This window comes from Rana temporaria, chromosome 11 (assembly GCF_905171775.1).
Source record: "Rana temporaria chromosome 11, aRanTem1.1, whole genome shotgun sequence".
Lineage (NCBI taxonomy): Eukaryota > Metazoa > Chordata > Amphibia > Anura > Ranidae > Rana > Rana temporaria.
In genome coordinates, this window is record NC_053499.1 from 27,752,417 (window position 1) to 27,772,510 (window position 20,094).

General features: G+C 44.3%; 1 protein-coding gene across 1 annotated transcript in view; it reads right to left on the bottom strand.

Moving 5' to 3' along the window:
* The window catches only part of PPFIBP2 (PPFIA binding protein 2), a 210,398-nt gene that overhangs the window by 32,167 nt on the left and 158,137 nt on the right, over positions 1-20,094 (bottom strand). The window contains 6 exon segments of the mRNA XM_040328281.1: positions 16-139; positions 6,326-6,358; positions 9,572-9,713; positions 14,224-14,277; positions 19,219-19,279; positions 19,400-19,468. Coding sequence (XP_040184215.1) covers positions 16-139; positions 6,326-6,358; positions 9,572-9,713; positions 14,224-14,277; positions 19,219-19,279; positions 19,400-19,468 — 483 coding nt within the window.

Genomic DNA, 20,094 nt, shown 5'->3' on the forward strand with positions numbered 1-20,094 from the left:
AAAATAAAAACGTACTTTCCCCAAAACTTTTTGATGCCTTTTGGACTTTTCTTGCCATCGGGAGATAATGGGGAGTGCGGACCGGAGTCTGTGCCAGAGAGGTCATTAAATGTGATGTCCAGATTGTTATCAGCATCACCTGTGAAGAGAGATTAATTTATTAATATATATAAACTCTACAGAGTCCTTAACACTAAGTTTCCAATCTTCTGGTTTCATGTTAACGCACAATTTGTTATTGCATGCCATTGAGATTTATCCATGCTTTCGTTCTCAGCAACACTTACTAAAACATACATTAATAATAAATAAAGGTCAGTCCCATTATAGCCACTCCTTTAGGCTCCATGTCTGGTTTGAGTATGTGCAACTGCTTCCTCCCACATACTATCAGCAGATGGCTTCTTCTATAGAATACTGCCATCTCCTACTTCTTATTTAAAGGGGTTGTAAAGGTTCATTTTTTAATTTCTAAATAGGTCCCTTTAACCACTTAAGGACCCCTTCTCGCCGATATACGTCGGCAGAATGGCACGGCTGGGCACGTACATGTACGTGGCTCTATAAGCCCAGCAGTGGGGTCGCGCGTGCACGCAACCCGTTCCGAAGCTGCGCGGGACTCGCAGACCTGATTGCCACTGGAGCCCCGCAATCGGTCCCAGGAGCTGAAGAACGGGGACAGCTGTGTGTAAACACAGCTTTTCCCCGTTCTTCACTGTGGCGCCGTCATCGATCGGGTGTTCCCTTTTATAGGGAAACACAATCGATGATGTCACACCTACAGCCACACCCCCCTACAGTTAGAAACACAAATGAGGTCACACAACCCCTTCAGCGCCCCCTTGTGGTTAACTCCCAAACTGCAATTGTCATTTTCACAGTAAACAATGCATTTGTATAGCATTTTTTGCTGTGAAAATGACAATTGTACCAAAAATGTGTCAAAATTGTCCGATGTGTCCGCCATAATGTCACAGTCACGAAAAAAAAAAAAAAAAACGCTGATCGCCGCCATCAGTAGTAAAAAAAATAATAATTAATAAAAATGCAATAAAACGATCCCCTTTTTTGTAAACGCTATAAATGTTGTGCAAACCAATCGATAAACACTTATTGCGATTTTTTTTTTACCAAACATAGGTAGAAGAATACATATCGGCCTAAACTGAGGAAAAAAAATTATGTTTTATATATTTTTGGCCGATATATTATTATAGAAAAAATAAAAAAAAATATTGCATTTTTTTCAAAATTGTCGCTCTATTTTTTTTTTATAGCGCAAAAAATAAAAACCGCAGAGGTGATCAAATACCACCAAAAGAAAGCTCTATTTGTGGGAAAAAAAGGACGCCAATTTTGTTTGGGAGCCACGTCGCAATTGTCAGTTAAAGCGACGCAGTGCCGAATCGCAAAAACTGGCCAGGTCCTTTAGCTGCCTAAAGGTCCGGGTCTTAAGTGGTTAAGCTAGAGCATTGTTGGTTCACTTAGCTTTTCCTTCAATTTCCCTTCTAAATGTTTTTTTTCTTTGTCTGAATTTCTCACTTCCTGTTCCTCCTCAGTAAGCTGTTCTGGCTGACTAACCCCCAGCCAGATGATGGGGGCAAGCTTACTGAGGAGAATCAGGAAGTGAGAAATTCAGACAAAGAAAAAAAACATTTAGAAGGGAAATGGAAGGAAAAGATAAGTGACCCAACAATGCACTAGCTTAAAGCAACCTATTTAGAAAATAACAAATGAACCTTTACAACCCCTTTAAGTATACTTCCCTGTATGCATGCTTTCCCACACTTTATTAATTGCTTATGCTATATAAAAATAATCTTTGGAGTTGCTGGCAATGGAAGGCATTTAGAGCAATACAACTTTTTTTTCATAAAGGTGCAATTATATTTTTAAGTAGCCTATCACCAGGTAAGTATTAAAGACCCAACTTATTGCAGCTCTGTAATTATTATTACATCATTTTTTTTTTACTGCAAGCAGTGCACGTTTCTGGATTTGTTTAAGTATCAGTCTCTAATGCCGCATACACACGATCATTTTTCGGCATGAAAGAAAACGTTGTTTTTCAGCATGTCCAAAGAACGACGTTTTTCCAACTTCATCATTAAAAACAACGTTGCCCACACACCATCGTTTTTCAAAAATGCTCTAGCAAAGCGCGGTGACGTACAACACGTACAACGGCACTATCAAGGGAAGTTCCATTCGCCTTTGGGCTGCTTTAGCTGATTCCTTGTTAGTAAAAGACGATTCGCGCTTTTCTGTCTGTTACTGCGTGATGAATGTGCTTACTCCATTATGAACGGTAGTTTTACCAGAACGACGCGCTCTGTCTCATAACTTGCTTCTGAGCATGCGCGGGTTTAAAACGTAGTTTTTCTAGCGCGCACACGATCATTTTTACAACCCGAAAAGCTACATTTTTTAAACGACGTTAAAAAAATCAGCTTGTTCGAAAAAAAAATTGACGTTTTTTCAGAAACACACGATCATTTTTTTTTTTTTTTTTTGTAAATCTGTTTATTGAATTTTAAAACATTCAACAAAAAGAAGAAAACAATCAGACATTGGTCATGCAAAAATTGGCTAAGGTACATACAGAAATATGATTCGACGGCAATCTGGTTACAGAAAATAAGGTGGGGAGCTCAAGTCATCACAATGGTACACGATCATTTTAAATGACGTTTTTTAATGCCGAAAAAATGATCGTGTGTACGCGGCATTACAGTCCCTGTACAGCAAAGCTCAGACTGGAGGAGGGGTGAAGCAGAACAAGGAGCCAAACAGTTGCGCTGCAGCACAAGTGGTACGCCAAAAGAAGGAGAGAGCAGAGTGATGAGCTCATCAGTCTACTGCTTCTCTTTTTACTCTGCTGTTAAAGGGGTAGGAGAGGATGGGGACAAGGCTTGCAAATATTACTTGCCTAGATAAACCAGGTCCATTGTGCTGCCGGACAGGACTGTGCTGTACAACTAAACTTTGTAAATCTCATGACTGGAGGGACAGAAATACAAATCGTTTGGAAGGAAAAAACTACCTTCCGTATTTATTTATCTGTGTATTTAGTCCTGGAGTTCAGCTTTAATAACTTTACACACAGGACCATGTAACCCTGCAATAATGAGGTTGTTTTTTATTGACTCCCAAGTGAGAAATGTCTGGCTGGAGAAAAGGGAGAGACTGCCAATGACTCCTTGTTAAGTGAAAGCCAACACCTACCCTAAAGAGATGAGTCTTAGTAATGTCTACAGTGAGGGAACATATAAGTACTATTGGCACCGAATTGCAGTCAGTGGGCTAAACAGGAAAAAGCTAAATAAAAAACTACTATTAAAGAGTCTCTAAACCCAGATAATAAATACCCATCAATAAGTGGCGTATTACATGCTGTTCATACTCAGTCACTATGAGATTCACTTTCTGCATTCTGCAGAAAACCCGATTGATCCTGCTGCTCACCATCTCCCCCTGCTGTCCATGTCCCCAGTGCAGTTAGGACTATACCGTCGATATCTGGCGTTATTCGGGCACTAGCGGTGCGGCATTAACCCCCGCTAGCGGCCAAAAAAGGGTCAATACCGCCCGCAATACGCCTCTGCAGAGGCGCATTGCGGGCGGTATTACCGCGGTTTCCCATTGATTTCAATGGGAAGGCGCAGTATAGGAGCGGTAAACACCCCACTCCTATACTGATCCAAAGATGCGGCTAGCAGGACTTTTGGAGCGGTCCTGCTACCGCACCGCTTCAGTGTGAAAGCCTTCAGGCTTTCACATTGAAGCCTGCAGGGCATGATTTTTTCAGGCGGTAAAGCAGCGCTATTTTTAGCGCTGTACCGCATGAAAAACGCCTCAATGTGAAAGGGGCCTTAGGGATTTTGCAGAGCAGTGTTGGCAGCTAGTGCACATGCTCCGTTTTCAGCGAGTTTCTATGCTGAGCATTTCCTCCCTTTCACATCTGAGCATCCCACGTGATTATAGAGAGTCACATGTGGGCGTATACAAAGTGGTAAATGACAGCCCACTTCCTCCCTCCTCCATGCCCAAGTACCAACTAAACATAATGGGGTGTTGGATATTGCATGTAGATTTATGGAGGCTTCACCTTCCTCTTATTCTAAGACACAGGCTGGAGGGGCATGACACAGCCTGTGACTGGCAGAAATCTGTTCACACCATGTTATTGCCAAAAAATAACGTTTTGATTTTAAATATATATTTGTACGACAATTATTGATAATTATTTTACTCTGTTTTCCAAAGGCTGTTATTTCAACATGTGACCAGTAGTGATGGCGCCAACCTAAAATTTTGCGTTCGCGAACGGCGAACGCTTACTTCCGCAAATGTTCGCGAACCGCCATAGACTTCAATGGGCAGCCGAATTTTAAAACCCACAGGGACTCTTTCTGGCCACAATAGTGATGGAAAAGTTGTTTCAAGGGGACTAACACCTGGACTGTGGCATGCCGGAGGGGGATCCATGGCAAAACTCCCATGGAAAATTACGTAGTTGTCGCAGAGTCCGTTTTTAATCCTTAAAGGGCATAAATCACCTAACATTCATAAATTGTTTTGCAATAACGTGCTTTAAAACATCAGGTATGATGTTGTATCGATCAGGTAGTGTAAGGGTTAGGGTTAGGGTTACAGACAGGGTTAGGGTTACAGAGTGAGAGACCAAACTGACAGACCAAACTCCCCGTTTAACACACCGCAAACAAACGCAAACAGTCCCATTTGCACAACCGCAAACTCCCCATTTACACAAGGTTGGATACCAAGCTAGCCATGTCCCGTTCCTTGTCCTCACTGACGTAATTGAAGGTCTCTTCCTCCACCCAGCCATGTACAACACCAAGGGTCCCTGAAAGGTGACAACAAGCCCCCTGGGACGCCTTCTGTGGTTGGTCTTCCACCTCCTCAAAGCCACCTTCCTCCTCTGACTCCTCTTCTTCAGACTCCTCTCTGTGCGTTGCCCCTTTACATTACACAGCCCCCTGCACCTCTGGACCCCTTTATATTACACAGCACTGCACCTCTGGACCCCTTTATATTACACAGCACCCTGCACCTCTGGACCCCTTTATATTACACAGCACCCTGCACCACTGGGCCCCTTACATTACACAGCACCCTGCACCACTGGGCCCCTTTATATTACACAGCACCCTGCACAATGGGAAACCGCGGTAATACCGCTCGCAATGCGCCTCTGCAGTCTTTCAATGAGGACAACTTTTCAGATGACCACTTTCTAAAAAATTGGGGACACATTTGGAAAGATTAAATCAAACTTCCCGATGCATCTCATCCCCAGCAGAACACAGGCATCAAACAAATAACCCTTCCCTAACCCCCCCCCCCCAAAAAAAAGAAAACAGCACCATCTTAACATCAGAGCCCTATCCTTGGGCTCCAGCAACGCAGCAATGTGCAAGAAGTGGAGAAAGCAGACTTCTGCCCTCTCCGGATTGCTTGAGGTCAGGGCTGTCTTAATGGAGGGGGGGGCCCTGCACTTTACCCAAAGCAGCTGGTCTTTGATCCCACGATGCCCCAGAATTGGGGGCACCATGGTGGCACTGAGAGTGATAGATACACAGGGGAGGCAGTCTGCCTCCTACCTACTTGATGTCTGTTTAACTGCACTGTCATCGTTGTAGGGGCCCCAGAGCATTTCTTTGCCCAGGGGCCCATGATGCTATTAAGACGGCCCTGCTTGAGGTGGCACTACACATGCCCTTGATCAGCTTTATAGATTGCCAAGGAGAGGGCGGGTCAGCCACCAACACTTTACCAATAAATGATGTAATGCATCCTGCCCTGAAGTGACAAAGGTCGTCATTGTGCTTGCGGTGAGCCAGCCTGCACCATGGCAAGTCATGACGTCGATTCATGGGTCCTCGCAGAAGAACGCTAACGGCACCCGGGTTGAGAAACACTGATACACACACTTTAAAAAGCTTTATTGATGAGGTGCTGAAGAAAACACCTCACCTGGATCCCATCACCTAGATGTGATTTACCAAAAATGAAAGTTTTATTGAGGATGTTGGGTAAAAACACATCAAAGCGGGAAGATCAAAACAGGGTTTTGCCTCTAGCACTTGGATCAATAAAGCTTATTGAGGACATTGGGTACATGTGGTGAGCCATTCTAGTGGCATTATTTTATACCGTGTTCGGTCAATTAAAATAGGATTTGTTGCATTGCTCTACATGCTGCCACACTAAATTATCAGGTGTAAGTCCTAAGACATCCTCAGGTTGGGTAAATGCCACACACACACGCATGCTGTGTTAGCCACCACAGGTACAGTACCTATTACTGGGGCGCTGACGCTTCTGTTGAAATCTTCAAAACAATTTCCCAAAGGGAAAAAAGTAAAGTAAAGGAAGTAAAAAAAAAAAAAAAAAAAAAAAAGAAGGTAAAACAGGGGGAGATTTCAGAAACATAAAAAAAGGAGGAAAGGAAAGCAAACAGCCAAGCCTAAAAATTTCGAAAAAAGGCAGCAACTGAGGACTTGTAAATAATATATTTATATTTCCTGATGAATAGAACGTGATGGCTAAATGATTAGCTGGGGTTCCTGATGAAGAGAGTGCACAGGTTGTGTTCTCAGCCTAACACAGTGCAATGACATTGAAGTGTATATCTAGCTAGAACTTCATTTTTTTTGTTATAGGAGTTAATGGTTAAATTGGATGTAAACCCCATTCATGAAATCTGACCTGGGCACATACAGTATATATGCAGTGTTTACTTATCGCCCTACAAAGCTCTGAGTCCCGTGTCTTTCTGCTGCTCTGCTCCTCTGTTATCAGCATAACTTCTGCAAGTTCTGACACAGGAGATAAAAACAGCTGAAATATTGACACTTTGGGCCCAATTTGGACATTTTCGTCTAGGGGTGTACTCACTTTTGTTGCCAGTGGTTTAGACATTAAATGGCTGCATGTTGTTATTTTGAGGGGACAGCAGCATTTACACTGTTATACAAGCTGTACACTTACTACTTTTTTTAACAAGAGAATACACTCACTACTTTACATTGAAGCAAAGTGTAATTTCTTCAGTGTTGTCACATGAAAAGATATACTAAAATATTTACAAAAATGTGAGGGGTGTACTCACTTATGTGAGATACTGTATGTGAGGGTTTACATCCACTTTAAAGCTCCTGCCAGTTTTTTCATTTTGTGTGTCTCATCAGGGCAATTTTCCTTCCCTTCCTGTTGGGAGAAATAGGAAGGGGGGGGGGGAAATCCCATCTTAGACAGACAATGGTCACCAGAACTGGTGTTCCCCCTGGAATATTTACCCCCCACACTTCTGTTTTGGTAAGTTCTAAAATTTTGGATATCCAATTATGTCTCGAATGGGAAACCATTCCTCGCTCTATGTCCGATGGAATACACCAAACATCTTTTGACTTTTTGGCCAACACAAAGTGGTCAGTTTACTAAAAGCAAAACAAATTTCTCACTTTGCAAGGGAATCTTGCGATAGCTTGGAGAATGTGGTCAAGTTTCACTTTGCAGGGAATACCCAATCACATGCAAGGAAAATAAAAAACAGCATTTTTCTTGAACATGATTAGACGATGGGAGTCAGTAGAGTTTCACCTCATTCTCTACGCTCTGGGGTAAAGTTCACTTGCAAACTGCAAGTTCCCCTTTGAAAGTAAACAGATTTACCTTTAGTAAACCAATCCCAATGTATTGCTGTAGATATATACACCATTCTTCATACTGACTGTACTGAATTTATAGAACAAAATAGTTTACTATTCTTTCAAATACGATAATACAATAATTTAAAAATTACATTATTGAGAGAGAGAGAGAGAGACAGAGACAGAGAGAGAGAGAGAGAGAGACAGGCAGAGGGAGAGACTGGCAGAGAGAGAGAGAGGAAGGGGGGAGGGGGGGGGAGGGCAGAGAGAGAGAGAGAGAGAGAGAGAGAGAGAGAGAGAGAGAGAGAGGAGAGAGAGGAGAGAGAAGAAGAAGGGGGGGCGAGGAGAGAGAGAGAGAGAAGAAGGGGGGCGAGAGAGAGAGAGAGAGGAGAAGGGGGGCGAGAGAGAGAGAGAGGAGAAGGGGGGGCGAGAGAGAGAGAGAGGAGAAGGGGGCGAGAGAGAGAGAGAGGAGAAGGGGGGCTAGAGAGAGAGAGAGAGAGAGAGAAGGGGGGCGAGAGAGAGAGAGAGAGAGAGAGAGAGAGAGAGAGAGAGAGAGAAGGGGGGCGAGAGAGAGAGAGAAGGGGGGCGAGAGAGAGAGAGAGAAGGGGGGCGAGAGAGAGAGAGAGAGAGAAGAAGGGGGGCGAGAGAGAGAGAGAGAGAGAGAGAGAGGGAGAGAAGGCGAGAGAGAGAGAGGGAGAGAAGGCGAGAGAGAGAGAGGGAGAGATGGCGCGAGAGAGATGGCGCGAGAGATGGCGAGAGAGAGAGAGAGAGAGAGAGAGAGAGAGAGAGAGAGAGAGAGAGAGAGAGAGAGAGAGAGATGGCGAGAGAGAGATGGCGAGAGAGAGAGGGAGAGATGGCGCGAGAGAGATGGCGCGCGAGAGAGAGAGATGGCGAGAGAGAGAGAGAGAGAGAGAGAGAGAGAGAGAGAGAGAGAGAGAGAGAGAGAGAGAGAGAGAGAGAGAGAGAGAGATGGCGAGAGAGAGAGATGGCGAGAGAGAGAGAGAGAGAGATGGCGAGAGAGATGGAGATGGCGAGAGAGATGGAGATGGCGAGAGAGATGGAGATGGCGAGAGAGAGATGGCGAGAGAGAGATGGCGAGAGAGAGAGAGAGAGAGAGAGAGAGATGGCGAGAGAGAGAGAGAGAGAGAGGGCGCGCGAGAGAGAGAGAGATGGCGAGCAAGAGAGAGAGATGGCGAGCAAGAGAGAGAGATGGCGAGCAAGAGAGAGAGATGGCGCGCAAGAGAGAGAGATGGCGCGCAAGAGAGAGAGATGGCGCGCAAGAGAGAGAGATGGCGCGCGAGAGAGAGATGGCGCGCGAGAGAAAGAGATGGCGCGCGAGAGAAAGAGATGGCGCGAGAGAGAAAAAGATGGCGCGAGAGAGAAAGAAAGAGAGATGGCGAGAGAGAGAAAGAAAGAGAAATGGCGAGAGAGAGAAATGGCGAGAGAGAGAAATGGCGAGAGAGAGAAATGGCGAGAGAGAGAAATGGCGAGAGAGAGAGAGATGGCGAGAGAGAGAGAGATGGCGAGAGAGAGAGAGATGGCGAGAGAGAGAGAGAGATGGCGAGAGAGAGAGAGATGGCGAGATTAGGGATGAGCTCCGGCGTGTTCGCAGAATGCACGTGCAGAGCCCACCAGGAAGTCTGCATGGCACTGCGCTAACCACAGGCAGGGAGACAATTCCCGATGCTCGGCTGCAGAAATTGGGAATTGTCTCCCTGCCTGTGGTTAGCGCAGCGCCGTGCAGACTTCCTGGTGGGCTCTTCACGTGCATTCTGCGAACACGCCGGAGCTCATCCCTAATAGAGATAGAGACGATAGAGATACATACATACATATACACACAAAGCATCAATAGGCATACGTCCTAATAGAAGAAAAGATTTTTGTCTTACATAAACTTTGTATTCCATTTGTTTCACTGTTGATGTGCAAAGCATTCTGGGATGCGGGTTTCCTGTAGCCGTCATGTGACCCATTTGGCGTGGCGTGAGAAAGTTTCCCGGGCAAGGTCTGGTACCTGGGATCAGCTTTACTCTGACATGAAGAAAAAGAGGAATTATTATAAGAGCATTTCATATGCATTGCCAGGTCCGAATTGTAGGTGGCAGCAATGGGGAACAGCAGAGAAATTGGAACAGGCCCTACGCCAAAGATTTGTTACTGGGAAGATTGTATTTTTTTTTTCTCTTTTTTTTTTTTTTTCTTTTTTGTTACTGGGAAGATTGTATGAAAGCGGTTGTCTGGATTCTGTCTTATTCAGTGGAGGAAAATTAAAGATCTTTTTGTGGAAGTGAAGCACAACAGACACAATTAAATCAAGAGAGAAGTTGTAACCCTTCCTCATTTTATTTAAAAAAAATAAAAATAAAAAAAGTGTCAAGCCAAACTCCAGGCTAAATACACAGATTCAAGAGTTGTTTACCTGCCATAGATTTGTATTTCTGTCCATCCAGTCCTGAGATTTCCACAGCCCTGCCACTCCGCACAGCCCTTCCTGGCAGATCAGGAGACCTAATTTTTCGCTACTACAGTTCAGTAAGGGCCCATACACACGATCTGACTTTTTGACAACAAACCTCCGACAGACCTGTTTGATCGGACAATCCGACCGTGTGTACGCTCCATCGGACAAACTTTTTCATCAGACAAATGTTCCCTGGGAGAACAGACAAACTTTCCGGGAACAAATGTCTGATGGAGCAAAATCCTATCGTGTGTACACAAGTCCAAAGTACAAAAACACATGCTCAGAACCAATGCTAAAGATCAGCCAACAATAGCATATGTTGCCCACAGGGTGGCAGTAAAGAGCTGAAAAAAACACGCGATTTGGTGAATGTTGGCTGAAAAAGTCCTGCCGTGTGTATGCAAACCAAGTTCAACGCCCTTCGGAGCAAAATGGAAAAGTCAGATGGAAGTCCGATCGTGTGTATGAGGCTTAACACATACAAGTCTCCTCATTGTGCCCACATTGACTGGACAGTGAAAGGAGAAGCAGGAGACCGCTGAGCTCTCTCTCTCTGTCTCTACACTCTGCTCTTATCAGCATGCTACTTGCATTGCAATATAATAAATTAGCTTTTTACTTTCTCAGTCTGAGCTCTGCTGTACAGGGACTGCAAAGGGGCCGATACCAAACTAAGGTACTTACTTGCAATTAGAAAAAATATATATATTTAATCATGTATTACCAAATACAGAGCTGCATTGTTTGTCGTTTATATCCAATTGGGTGCACTGATAGGGATCAATCTTAAAGTCATACTAAAGTTTAAAAAAAAAAAAAACCCACACAAACAAATATGTCATACTTACGTCCACTGTGCAGCTCGTTTTGCATTGAATGGCCCCGATCCTCCTCTTTTGGGGGCCCTCGGCAGCTCATTCCCGCATTAGATAACCCCCTAAGAGAAGCTCTCTCCCGAGGGGGTTACCTTGCGGGCGCTCTCCTGAGTCATACATGCGGCGTCCAAAGACGCAGAGTTTATGACTTGGCCCCACCCCCAACGCCCGCGTCATTGGATTTGATTGACAGCAGCTGGAGCCAATGGCAGCACTGCTATCAATCTATCCAATCAAAGCCGGGACTCCATGGAAAGAAGGACGGCAGGGACACGCCCACGAAAATTCGGGGCTCCAGTAAGTAAAACGGGGGGGGGGGGGGACACTTCAAGGTGTTTTTTCACCTTAATGCATAGGATGCATTAAAGGGGTTGTAACGGTAAAAAAAAATCCTAAATAGATTTTTTTACCTTAGTGCAGTCCCCCTTCACTTACCTCATCCTTTGATTTTGCTTTTAAATGTCCTTATTTCTTCTGAGAAATCCTCACTTCCTGTTCTTGTGTCTAACTCCACAAGGCTTTCTCCCTGGTGTGGAGTGTCATTCTCGCCCTCTTCCTTCAGGGGGGAGGGGGCGAGCAGGAGAGTCAGGACGCCCTCTAACACACAGCTCCTTTATCTGTAGCGTAGAGAGCGTCCTGACTCTCCTGCTCACCCCCTCAAGGTAGGGGGCGGGCACGACACTCCACACCAGGGAGAAAGCCTTGCATTACTGTGGAGTTACAGAAAGAACAACAGGGGCGGGGCCTAGGTGTGGCTTCGTGTCTGAACGCATATACAGAGATGCGGCTCGGGTGTCCCCATAGCAAGCTGCTTGATGCGGTGACACTCAACAGAAGGCAGGAGCTCCAGCCAGGGACCCGTGAAGAGGAGGATCCAGGCTGCTCTGTGCAAAACCACGGCACAGAGCAGGTAAGTAGAACATGTTTTTTATTTTTTTATATTAAAATAACAGACAAGACTTTACAGACACTTTAAGTTGGCCATACATGGCTCTATTATCTTTCATTAAAGCTGGCCACAGAAGGTTCGAATCCTGCTGAACTGGCCAAGATTCTAATTATGTATGGCCAGGCTAACAGTGAATCAATCAACTTGGGTACTGCCAGCCTGCCGGGTTTTACATGCCATTATTGCTTGTGGCTGTTCTATCTGCTGCGGGTTCTGTTTTAAAAAGGGAAAAAAATGAATTCTCCAGTTGGTACCACCAACAAGCAGCAATTATCTTATCAAAAGATGTGAGTATTTTAGTTTAGAAATGTCAACTTCACATTAACAAACTTGGACAGTTGGCCACGGGACAGCCATCATATTTTTGTAGTCCAACAAGTCAAAGCTGAACTCCAGGCTAAACAAATATTGAGTGACTAGAAGGGCCATTTTGTCTTTAATTTTGGTTGTAGGTGTGCATTTGCCCCAGATCTGTGCAGTAATCCAGGGTGAGGCAACTCATGTTTGGAGTTTACTGTAATAAAGACCGCTCACCGCTGCTCCCGCACCTTGTGCAGGGTGACTAGTCTCGTCTCCGCCCCCTCCAGTTTTCTACAGGCAGCTTGTGGTGGGTGGAGCTTCTTGGTCCCTCCCACAGCTCTGCTCTGTGCATAGGATATGCACTATACAGCACAATGATGATGTCACTGCTACTTTTACAAGGTAATATTAGGGTTTCCAAAAGAATTTGGTGCACACAATGGGCCAAATCCTCAAAAGGGATACGCAGGTGGAACTGCTGTTCAGCCTGCGTATCCCTGTGCCTATCTTTGGAACTGATCCTCAGAAGGATTTTTCCAAAGATAGGCAGAAGATCCGACATCTGTAAGAGACTTACACTGTCGGATCTTAGGATGCAGTACCGCATCCGCCGCTGGGGGCATTTCGAGTCGAAATGCCGCTTTGCGTATGCAAATGAGGACTTACGGAGATCCACAAAGCTTTTCAGCTTTGTGTTTTCTGCGTAAGTTACGTTTTGCATACGTAAAATTAGTTCTGCTTTTACAAAGTGTAAACTAGTAACACCTTGTAAAAACAGATCTTTTTTTCGATCGCCGCGTTTTTTTTAAAATTTTGAATTTTTTTTCTCGGCGCGCAACTTTTTTTTTACCCGACGCAACTTTATTGTCCCGTCGCAATCCACAAAGCCCGATGTAACGCAATTTTGCGCGCTGCCCGTCGGGAAAATGACGTCACGAGCATGCGCAGTACGGCCGGCGCGGGAGCGCGCCTCATATAAATTGTCATCGCCCCCTGCAGAAGAGGACCGCCTTGCGCCGGAGACATTTAAGTTACACGGCCTGAAATTTCTAGGTAAGTGCTTTTTGGATCAGGCACTTAGGTAGAAATTTTAAGTCAGTGTAACTTAAATGGGAAAAGATAAGTTAGGCAGGATTTTTGAGGATTTGGCCCAATGTATTTAGGGCCAGATTCACAAAGGAGATACAACGGAGTATCTCAGATACTCCGTCGTATCTCACGAGTATCTATGCGACCGATTCATAGAATCAGTTACGCATAGATATCCCTAAGATCCGACAGGTGTAATTGTTTTACACTGTCGGATCTTAGGATGCAGTACTGCGGCCACCGCTGGGGGGAGTTCGCGTCGTAAACCAGCGTCGGGTATGCAAATTAGGAGTAACGGCGATCCACGACAGTTTTTCGCGTTCGCTACGTCGCCGCTAGTCTAGTTTCCCGTCGCAAAGTTAGTCGTCGTTTTGGGTGCCTTAACTTTAGACAGCAAACGTATTGCTGTCTAAAGTATGGCCGTCGTTCCCGCGTCGAAATTTAAAATTTAACGTCGTTTGCGTAACACGTCCGGGAATACGGAAGTACGCTACGCGCGTCACCGTTCGAAAAAATGACGTCACTTCGCGCAAACCACGGCGGGAGTTACGAAACTGAGCATGCGCAGTAGGTACGGCGCGGGAGCGCGCCTAATTTAAATGGAACACGCCCATTTAAATTACGCGGGCTTACGCCGGCGTAGTTTTCATCGCAAGTGCTTTGTGAATCAGGCACTTGCGATGAAAACTTGCGGCGGTGTAACGTATCTACGTTACGCCGCCGCAATTCTACCTGAATCTGGCCCTTATATCCTGTGTGACTATTGATGTATATAAAAGAATTAAAGCCTGGAGTTCAGCTTTAATGTTAAGTACAAACAATCCAACAAATACAACATGACAAGGTTTTATAAAGTTAATATACCTCCGGTGTTACAACAGGTGTTACAACAGGCTCTGGGGTTTCCCCATCATCATGCTAGCCAAAGTCAAGGAAGAATGAAGAAAAAGTGACAAAAATTCTGTTAGTACAAATGTGTTGGTAAAACATTTGTGAATGTTAGATGATACACATATCACAGTCACCAGGGATGTCTTGGCACATCCCTATGTACTCCATGCCTGGATGTAATGACTTCCGTGGTATTCAACCCTTTCACTCAGACCTCAAGTACCGCAAAAGGGGATTAAAAAGAGAACTCCAGTAAAACAATAAAAAAAATAAAGAAAAAGTACAGTAAAACCTTGGTTTGCGAGCATAATTTGTTACAGAAACATGCTTGTAATCCAAAGCACTTGTATATCAAAGCATCTTTTGTACAAGGTATAAAAAAAAAAAAAAGAAGGGAGGCACCTCTAAGTGTACCAATACGTTGCTAAATGTTGTACCTTCATTAACCACTTCGTAACCCGGCCATTGTACTTTGACGGCCACAAGGTGGCTCTACAATGCTGGGAGGACGTCTATTGACGTCCTCGGCTCCTACAGCCACTGGGGGGCGCGCGAGCGCCGCCACGTCACTGAGGTGCCGATGCGCATGCTTGTCAGCCAGATACCCGCGATCGGCCATTACACGGCCAAGGACGTGGATCTGTGTGTGTGTAAACACACAGATCCACGTCCTGTCAGGGAGAGGAGACCAATGCCATGTCCCTTGTACATAGGGACACAGATCGGTCACCTCCCCCAGTCAGTCCCCTCCCCCCACAGTAAGAATCACTGCTAGGGAACACATTTCACCCCTTCCTCGGGCCCTAGTGTTAACCCCTTTCCTGCCAGTCACATTTATACAGTAATCAATGCATATTTATAGCACTGATCGCTGTATAAATGTGAATGGTCCCAAAAATGTGTCAAAAGTGTCCGATTTGTCTGCCATAATGTCGCAGTCCCCCCCCCCCAAAAAAAAAAAAAAAAAAAAAAAAAAAAAAAAAAAAAACCTACACAGATCGCCTCCATTAATAGTAAAAAAATAAATTAAAAAAAATCATAATTCTGTCTCCTATTTTGTAGGCGATATAACTTTTGCGCAAACCAATCACTATACGCTTATTGCGATTTTTTTTACCAAAAATATAATATAATAAGAATACGTATCGACCTAAACTGAGAAAATTTTTTTTTTTTAAATTGGGATATTATAGCAAAAAGTTAAAAATATTGTGTTTCTTTTCAAAATTGATGCTCTTGTTTTGTTTAAAGCTCAAAAAATAAAAACCGCAGAGATGATCAAATAGCACCAAAAGAAAGCTCTATTTGTGAAAAAAAAAAAAAAAAAGGAAGTCAATTTTGTTTGGGAGCCACGTCGCATGACTGCGCAATTGTCAGTTAAAGCGACGCAGTGCCAAAAGCTGAAATTTCGCCTGGGCAGGAAGGGGGTATATGTGCCCAGTAAGCAAGTGGTTAAATGTAATATTGCTACACTTCGAGGCACCTCTATTCTTTTTTATACTCAGTTGTGACATGATACTACTCTTATATCAAGGCAAAATGTATTAAAACATTTTGCTTGTCTTGCAAAACGCTCTCAAACCAAGTTACTCTCAAACCAAGGTTTTACTGTAATAACAGTGGATAAATTCTTTAGGTTGGGAAATGAGACCAAGTTTTAGGACTGTAGGAGGAGAATAGGAAGCACAGCTCTGAGGAAGGGGGTGCACCTTATGACTATGGACTGTTAAGATGAATGTTTGGCACTCCTTTATTAGATTCACTTGGGTTTCTCAATTAAGGTGACCACATCTAGTCCAGTGCCTCACATCTACCTTTTCTTGGACCATCTGGTCAACCAATAGCCATGACGTACCATTGTATTGATATCTGCTGTACCAACAATTTAAGATAATCAAACATTTTGGGCTGCAGAAAGGCTGACGGCAGTGCCTATAAATGGAATTACTGGATAGCACGTCTGCTGTGTGTGGCCTTAAATCTCTCCTCTTAATCCCTGCCACATATCTGATAAACCCATGACCCTAGAATATATAATATTCCAGAAGGGAAACATGTTAAAATGCATAGGTGCTGGAGGTCAAGAGTAAAAGGATTGCAATAATTCCACATATCTATTAGCTACATTCTTATTAATAATAACAATAAAGAAGACATTGTAACATGCTGCTAGTGTCACACAACAGACATAAATACGACTCTCCCATTTCCCAACACACATAATGGCAAGCAAACGATTCACAAATCGGGGAGAATTGAAAATTCACATGAAGATACATAAGCAAATTTGTGCAATTTGCTCATTTTCATACAAATCACAATTTCCCCTGATTTGTGCGATTCTCTGTAAATAAGCAAACTATTTAAGCAATTCAACAGTTTAAGAAAATTACTTTAGGTCATCCTTATAGTCCTGTATGGAAGGCTTTGCAGACTCTGATGCCCAGATTAAAGCAAGTCTGTGCTTTTTAATAATGCAGGGCAATGCAGCAGGTGCACCTTGAAGTTAACCTAGCCAGGCTTTAGACATTAAAGTATTTACATATTTTTATATGCAGCAAATGAGCTGTAAAGCAAGCTGTAATTGGTTGAGCAGCAAATCATTTTTGGCTGGAGTTTGGCTTTAAAACAAGCCCCCACTGGCCTAAGTAGCTGCAGCCACTAGGGAGAAAATCATCTTCACAATTTACAGCAAGTGACTGAACCTGTTCAAGTTCTTTTCTCAGCAGCTTGGCTCCCCTGCTTCCTGTCTTCCAAGCTCCTGGGTCTGTTTACGTTTGGAGATTAGAAGGCTAATAGCATGCTATGCGGAGACACTGCTGAGATGAAGACTCCTTTCACACTGAGGCGATTTCTGCAGGCGCTATGACGCTAAAAATAGCCGGGGGCTTTTACACTGGAACGATGTGCTTGCAGGACGGTAAAAAAAAGTCCTGCTAGCCGCATCTTTGAGGCACTACCGCTCCTACAGCGTCCCTGCCCATTGAAATCAATGGGCAGCACCGCCGGCAAAGCAACGCTGCAGCGATGCTTTGTGGGCAGTTTTAACCCTTTTTTGGGCGGCTAGCCGGGGTTAAAAGTGCCCCGCTAGCCGGCGAATAGCGCCGCAAAAATGACGGTAAAGCACCGCTGAAAATGGCACCGACGCCCCCACCGCCCCAGTGTGAAAGGGCTAGAAGAGCATAGTGAGTGCACCGCTGAATCACTGTTGGAGGGAGGAGCTGCTGTGAATAATTTTGTGCACCCGAGGATGAATTTCTCCACATTGCCTTCAGCTACAGAGGTTATGAATGTTCATAGCCTTGCTACATGTTCACTTTATGCCCCCACTCCAGTACAGGCACCTTTTCTTCTCCCCTTGTGGATCTTTTAAGACAATTAAAGAATGGAATAGAAAATACCTGGTACTTCTGGGTATGGAGGAGCACAAGATCTACTTCTCTTCCTGTGGCAATAGCCCAACATTGTCACATAGGGGGCCAGAAAAAAAGACCTCAGACAAGTGTATACTCTGATAGAGTGACTGATTTTCTCTTCCCCAGAAGCCAAACAGAGCAGCGGGAAAGTAAAGAAAAGGCGAGGACTGCAGGGGAGGGGGAGCATTAAAAATGAACATGTCGCTTTTCCTCACATTGGCAAATCACAGGCAGGTTCCATGGAATCTGCCTGTGCTGGATGCCTTTATGGAAGAGGATCTGTCCAGGAGGACAACACTTGTGAATAAGGACTGTTGTGTCATCAAGGACTAGATCCGCAGCCAACACATTTTAAAGGTAATGTGCAATAAGAAAAAAATGGGGGGGGGGGGCAGGGTGATGTCATTATTGGCCTCTCCTGTTGAACATGCTGGTTGCTTTTCTGTCTTGCTGACCCTCTGAGCTTTAACACAGAGCCACTGACCCAGGACAAGAGAAGGATTTATGAGTTTTCTTCAAATCTCCAGGGGCCAGATCCACAAAGCGCGGCGCTTCTTTACGGCCGGCGTAGTGCATCTCAGTTACACTACGCCGCTGTAACTTACAGCGTATTTCCCGTATTCTCAAAGAATTTGCGCCGTAAGTTACGGCGGCGTAGTGTAACTGTGTCGGCGTAAGGGCGCGCAATTCAAATGGATGAGATGGGGGCGTGTTTTATGGTTATACGTCTTGACCCAACGTAAATGACGTTTTTTCGGGGGGGTATCCCAGTGCGCATGCTCAAAATTAACCCGCAACAAGCCAATGCTTACGACGTGAACGTCATTCTACGCAAAGCCCTATTCGCGAACGACTTACGCAAACATAACATTTTCAAAATTCGACGCGGGAATGACGTCCATACTTAACATAGGATACGCCTCATATAGCAGGGGTAACTATACGCCGAAAAAAGCCTTATGTAAACAAAGTAAAAAAATGCGCCAGCCGGACGTACGTTCGTGGATCAATGTATCTAGCTAATTTGCATACTCGACGCGGAAATCGACAGAAACGCCACCTATCGGTCAGTGTAAATATGCACCTTAGATCCGACGGCGTACGCCAGTTGGATCTAGCCCAGCTTCAGGCGTATCTTGTTTTGTGGATACAAAACAAAGATACGCCGGAGCAAACTAGAAGTTACGCGGTGTATCAATAGATGGATCTGGCCCACATCTTCAAAACTGTTGTGGATCATTTACTAAGAACATGTTGAAGCCAAGATGTCAGCATAACAACCAGGCAAGTAGCATTTTCAGACCAATGGGGAGGCTCATAAAAAATGAGATTTGCATATAATAATTGCAGCAGCCAGGGTGTCTATATTTTTTGCTCATTTTAACATTCGGTTTTCAATAAGGATAACCTCTCCTGATGTCATAATATTCTTCGTAGTAATTGCTCGAGTCTATGACAGGTTCACTTTAAATAAAACATTACTCTAAAATCCATATTCCTTCGTTTCTGCAATTTTTTTTTCGCTTCATTGTTTCTTCAAAGTTGACTGTACCTTTTGCACCGTTCCACTCTGTAAATCTTCCAAACTGGTGGAAAGTGTTCTGGGATGGCTTCTATGTCATAAAAAAAAAGAAAAGTTTAAAAAGGTCACCTACTGTAGGCTTCCAAGAGAAGATCATCAACTCCTCACACGCACACTGGCCATGGTATAAAATACCAGATTTTTTTCTCACCTAGTTCTGTGTTCTGAATAATCTTCTTGTGGTGAACTACAATTCTCTGGAGGGACTGGTGTACTAAAGCTACAAATAAATATTTCAGGTATTAGTTTCCAGTGAAATGAATAGGCAGGTTTATAACAGTTTACAGTGATCTGGCTATGGTCCGATGATACCTGGTGATGCCACACTGAAGAAGTCAACGTCAGGAACTGCTTGTCCAACATTCCATCAGACTTCTGACATATAGGCCTAGGGTTCCTCCAGAGGTTGCTAGGGGTTCCTTGGATTACAAGATGTACCGTAGATACTCGAGTATAAGCCGAGTTTTTCACCACATTATTTTGTGCTGAAAATGCCCCCCTCGGCTTATACTCAAGTCACCTTTTTGCGCCTGATCTCCGGGACATTGGGGACCCGGTACCGGCCAGCCGTAGGTGCCCATGACCCCAACATTTTTTGTGGTAAAATTAGGTGCCTCGGCTTATATTCGGGTTGGCTTATACTCGAGTATATACGGTAACCACTGACACCAATTATCTTTTCAGATATTTGTAAATGAGGGACTCTTTCCCACTTACCCTCGTTAATGGAACCCTTTTCCACCAATATAAAGGGGCTCTTGTAAACCAACCACCAATGTAACTGACCACCAATGTGAAGGAACACTACAATTTTCTCACCATAATTAATGATTTCATTTTATTCTT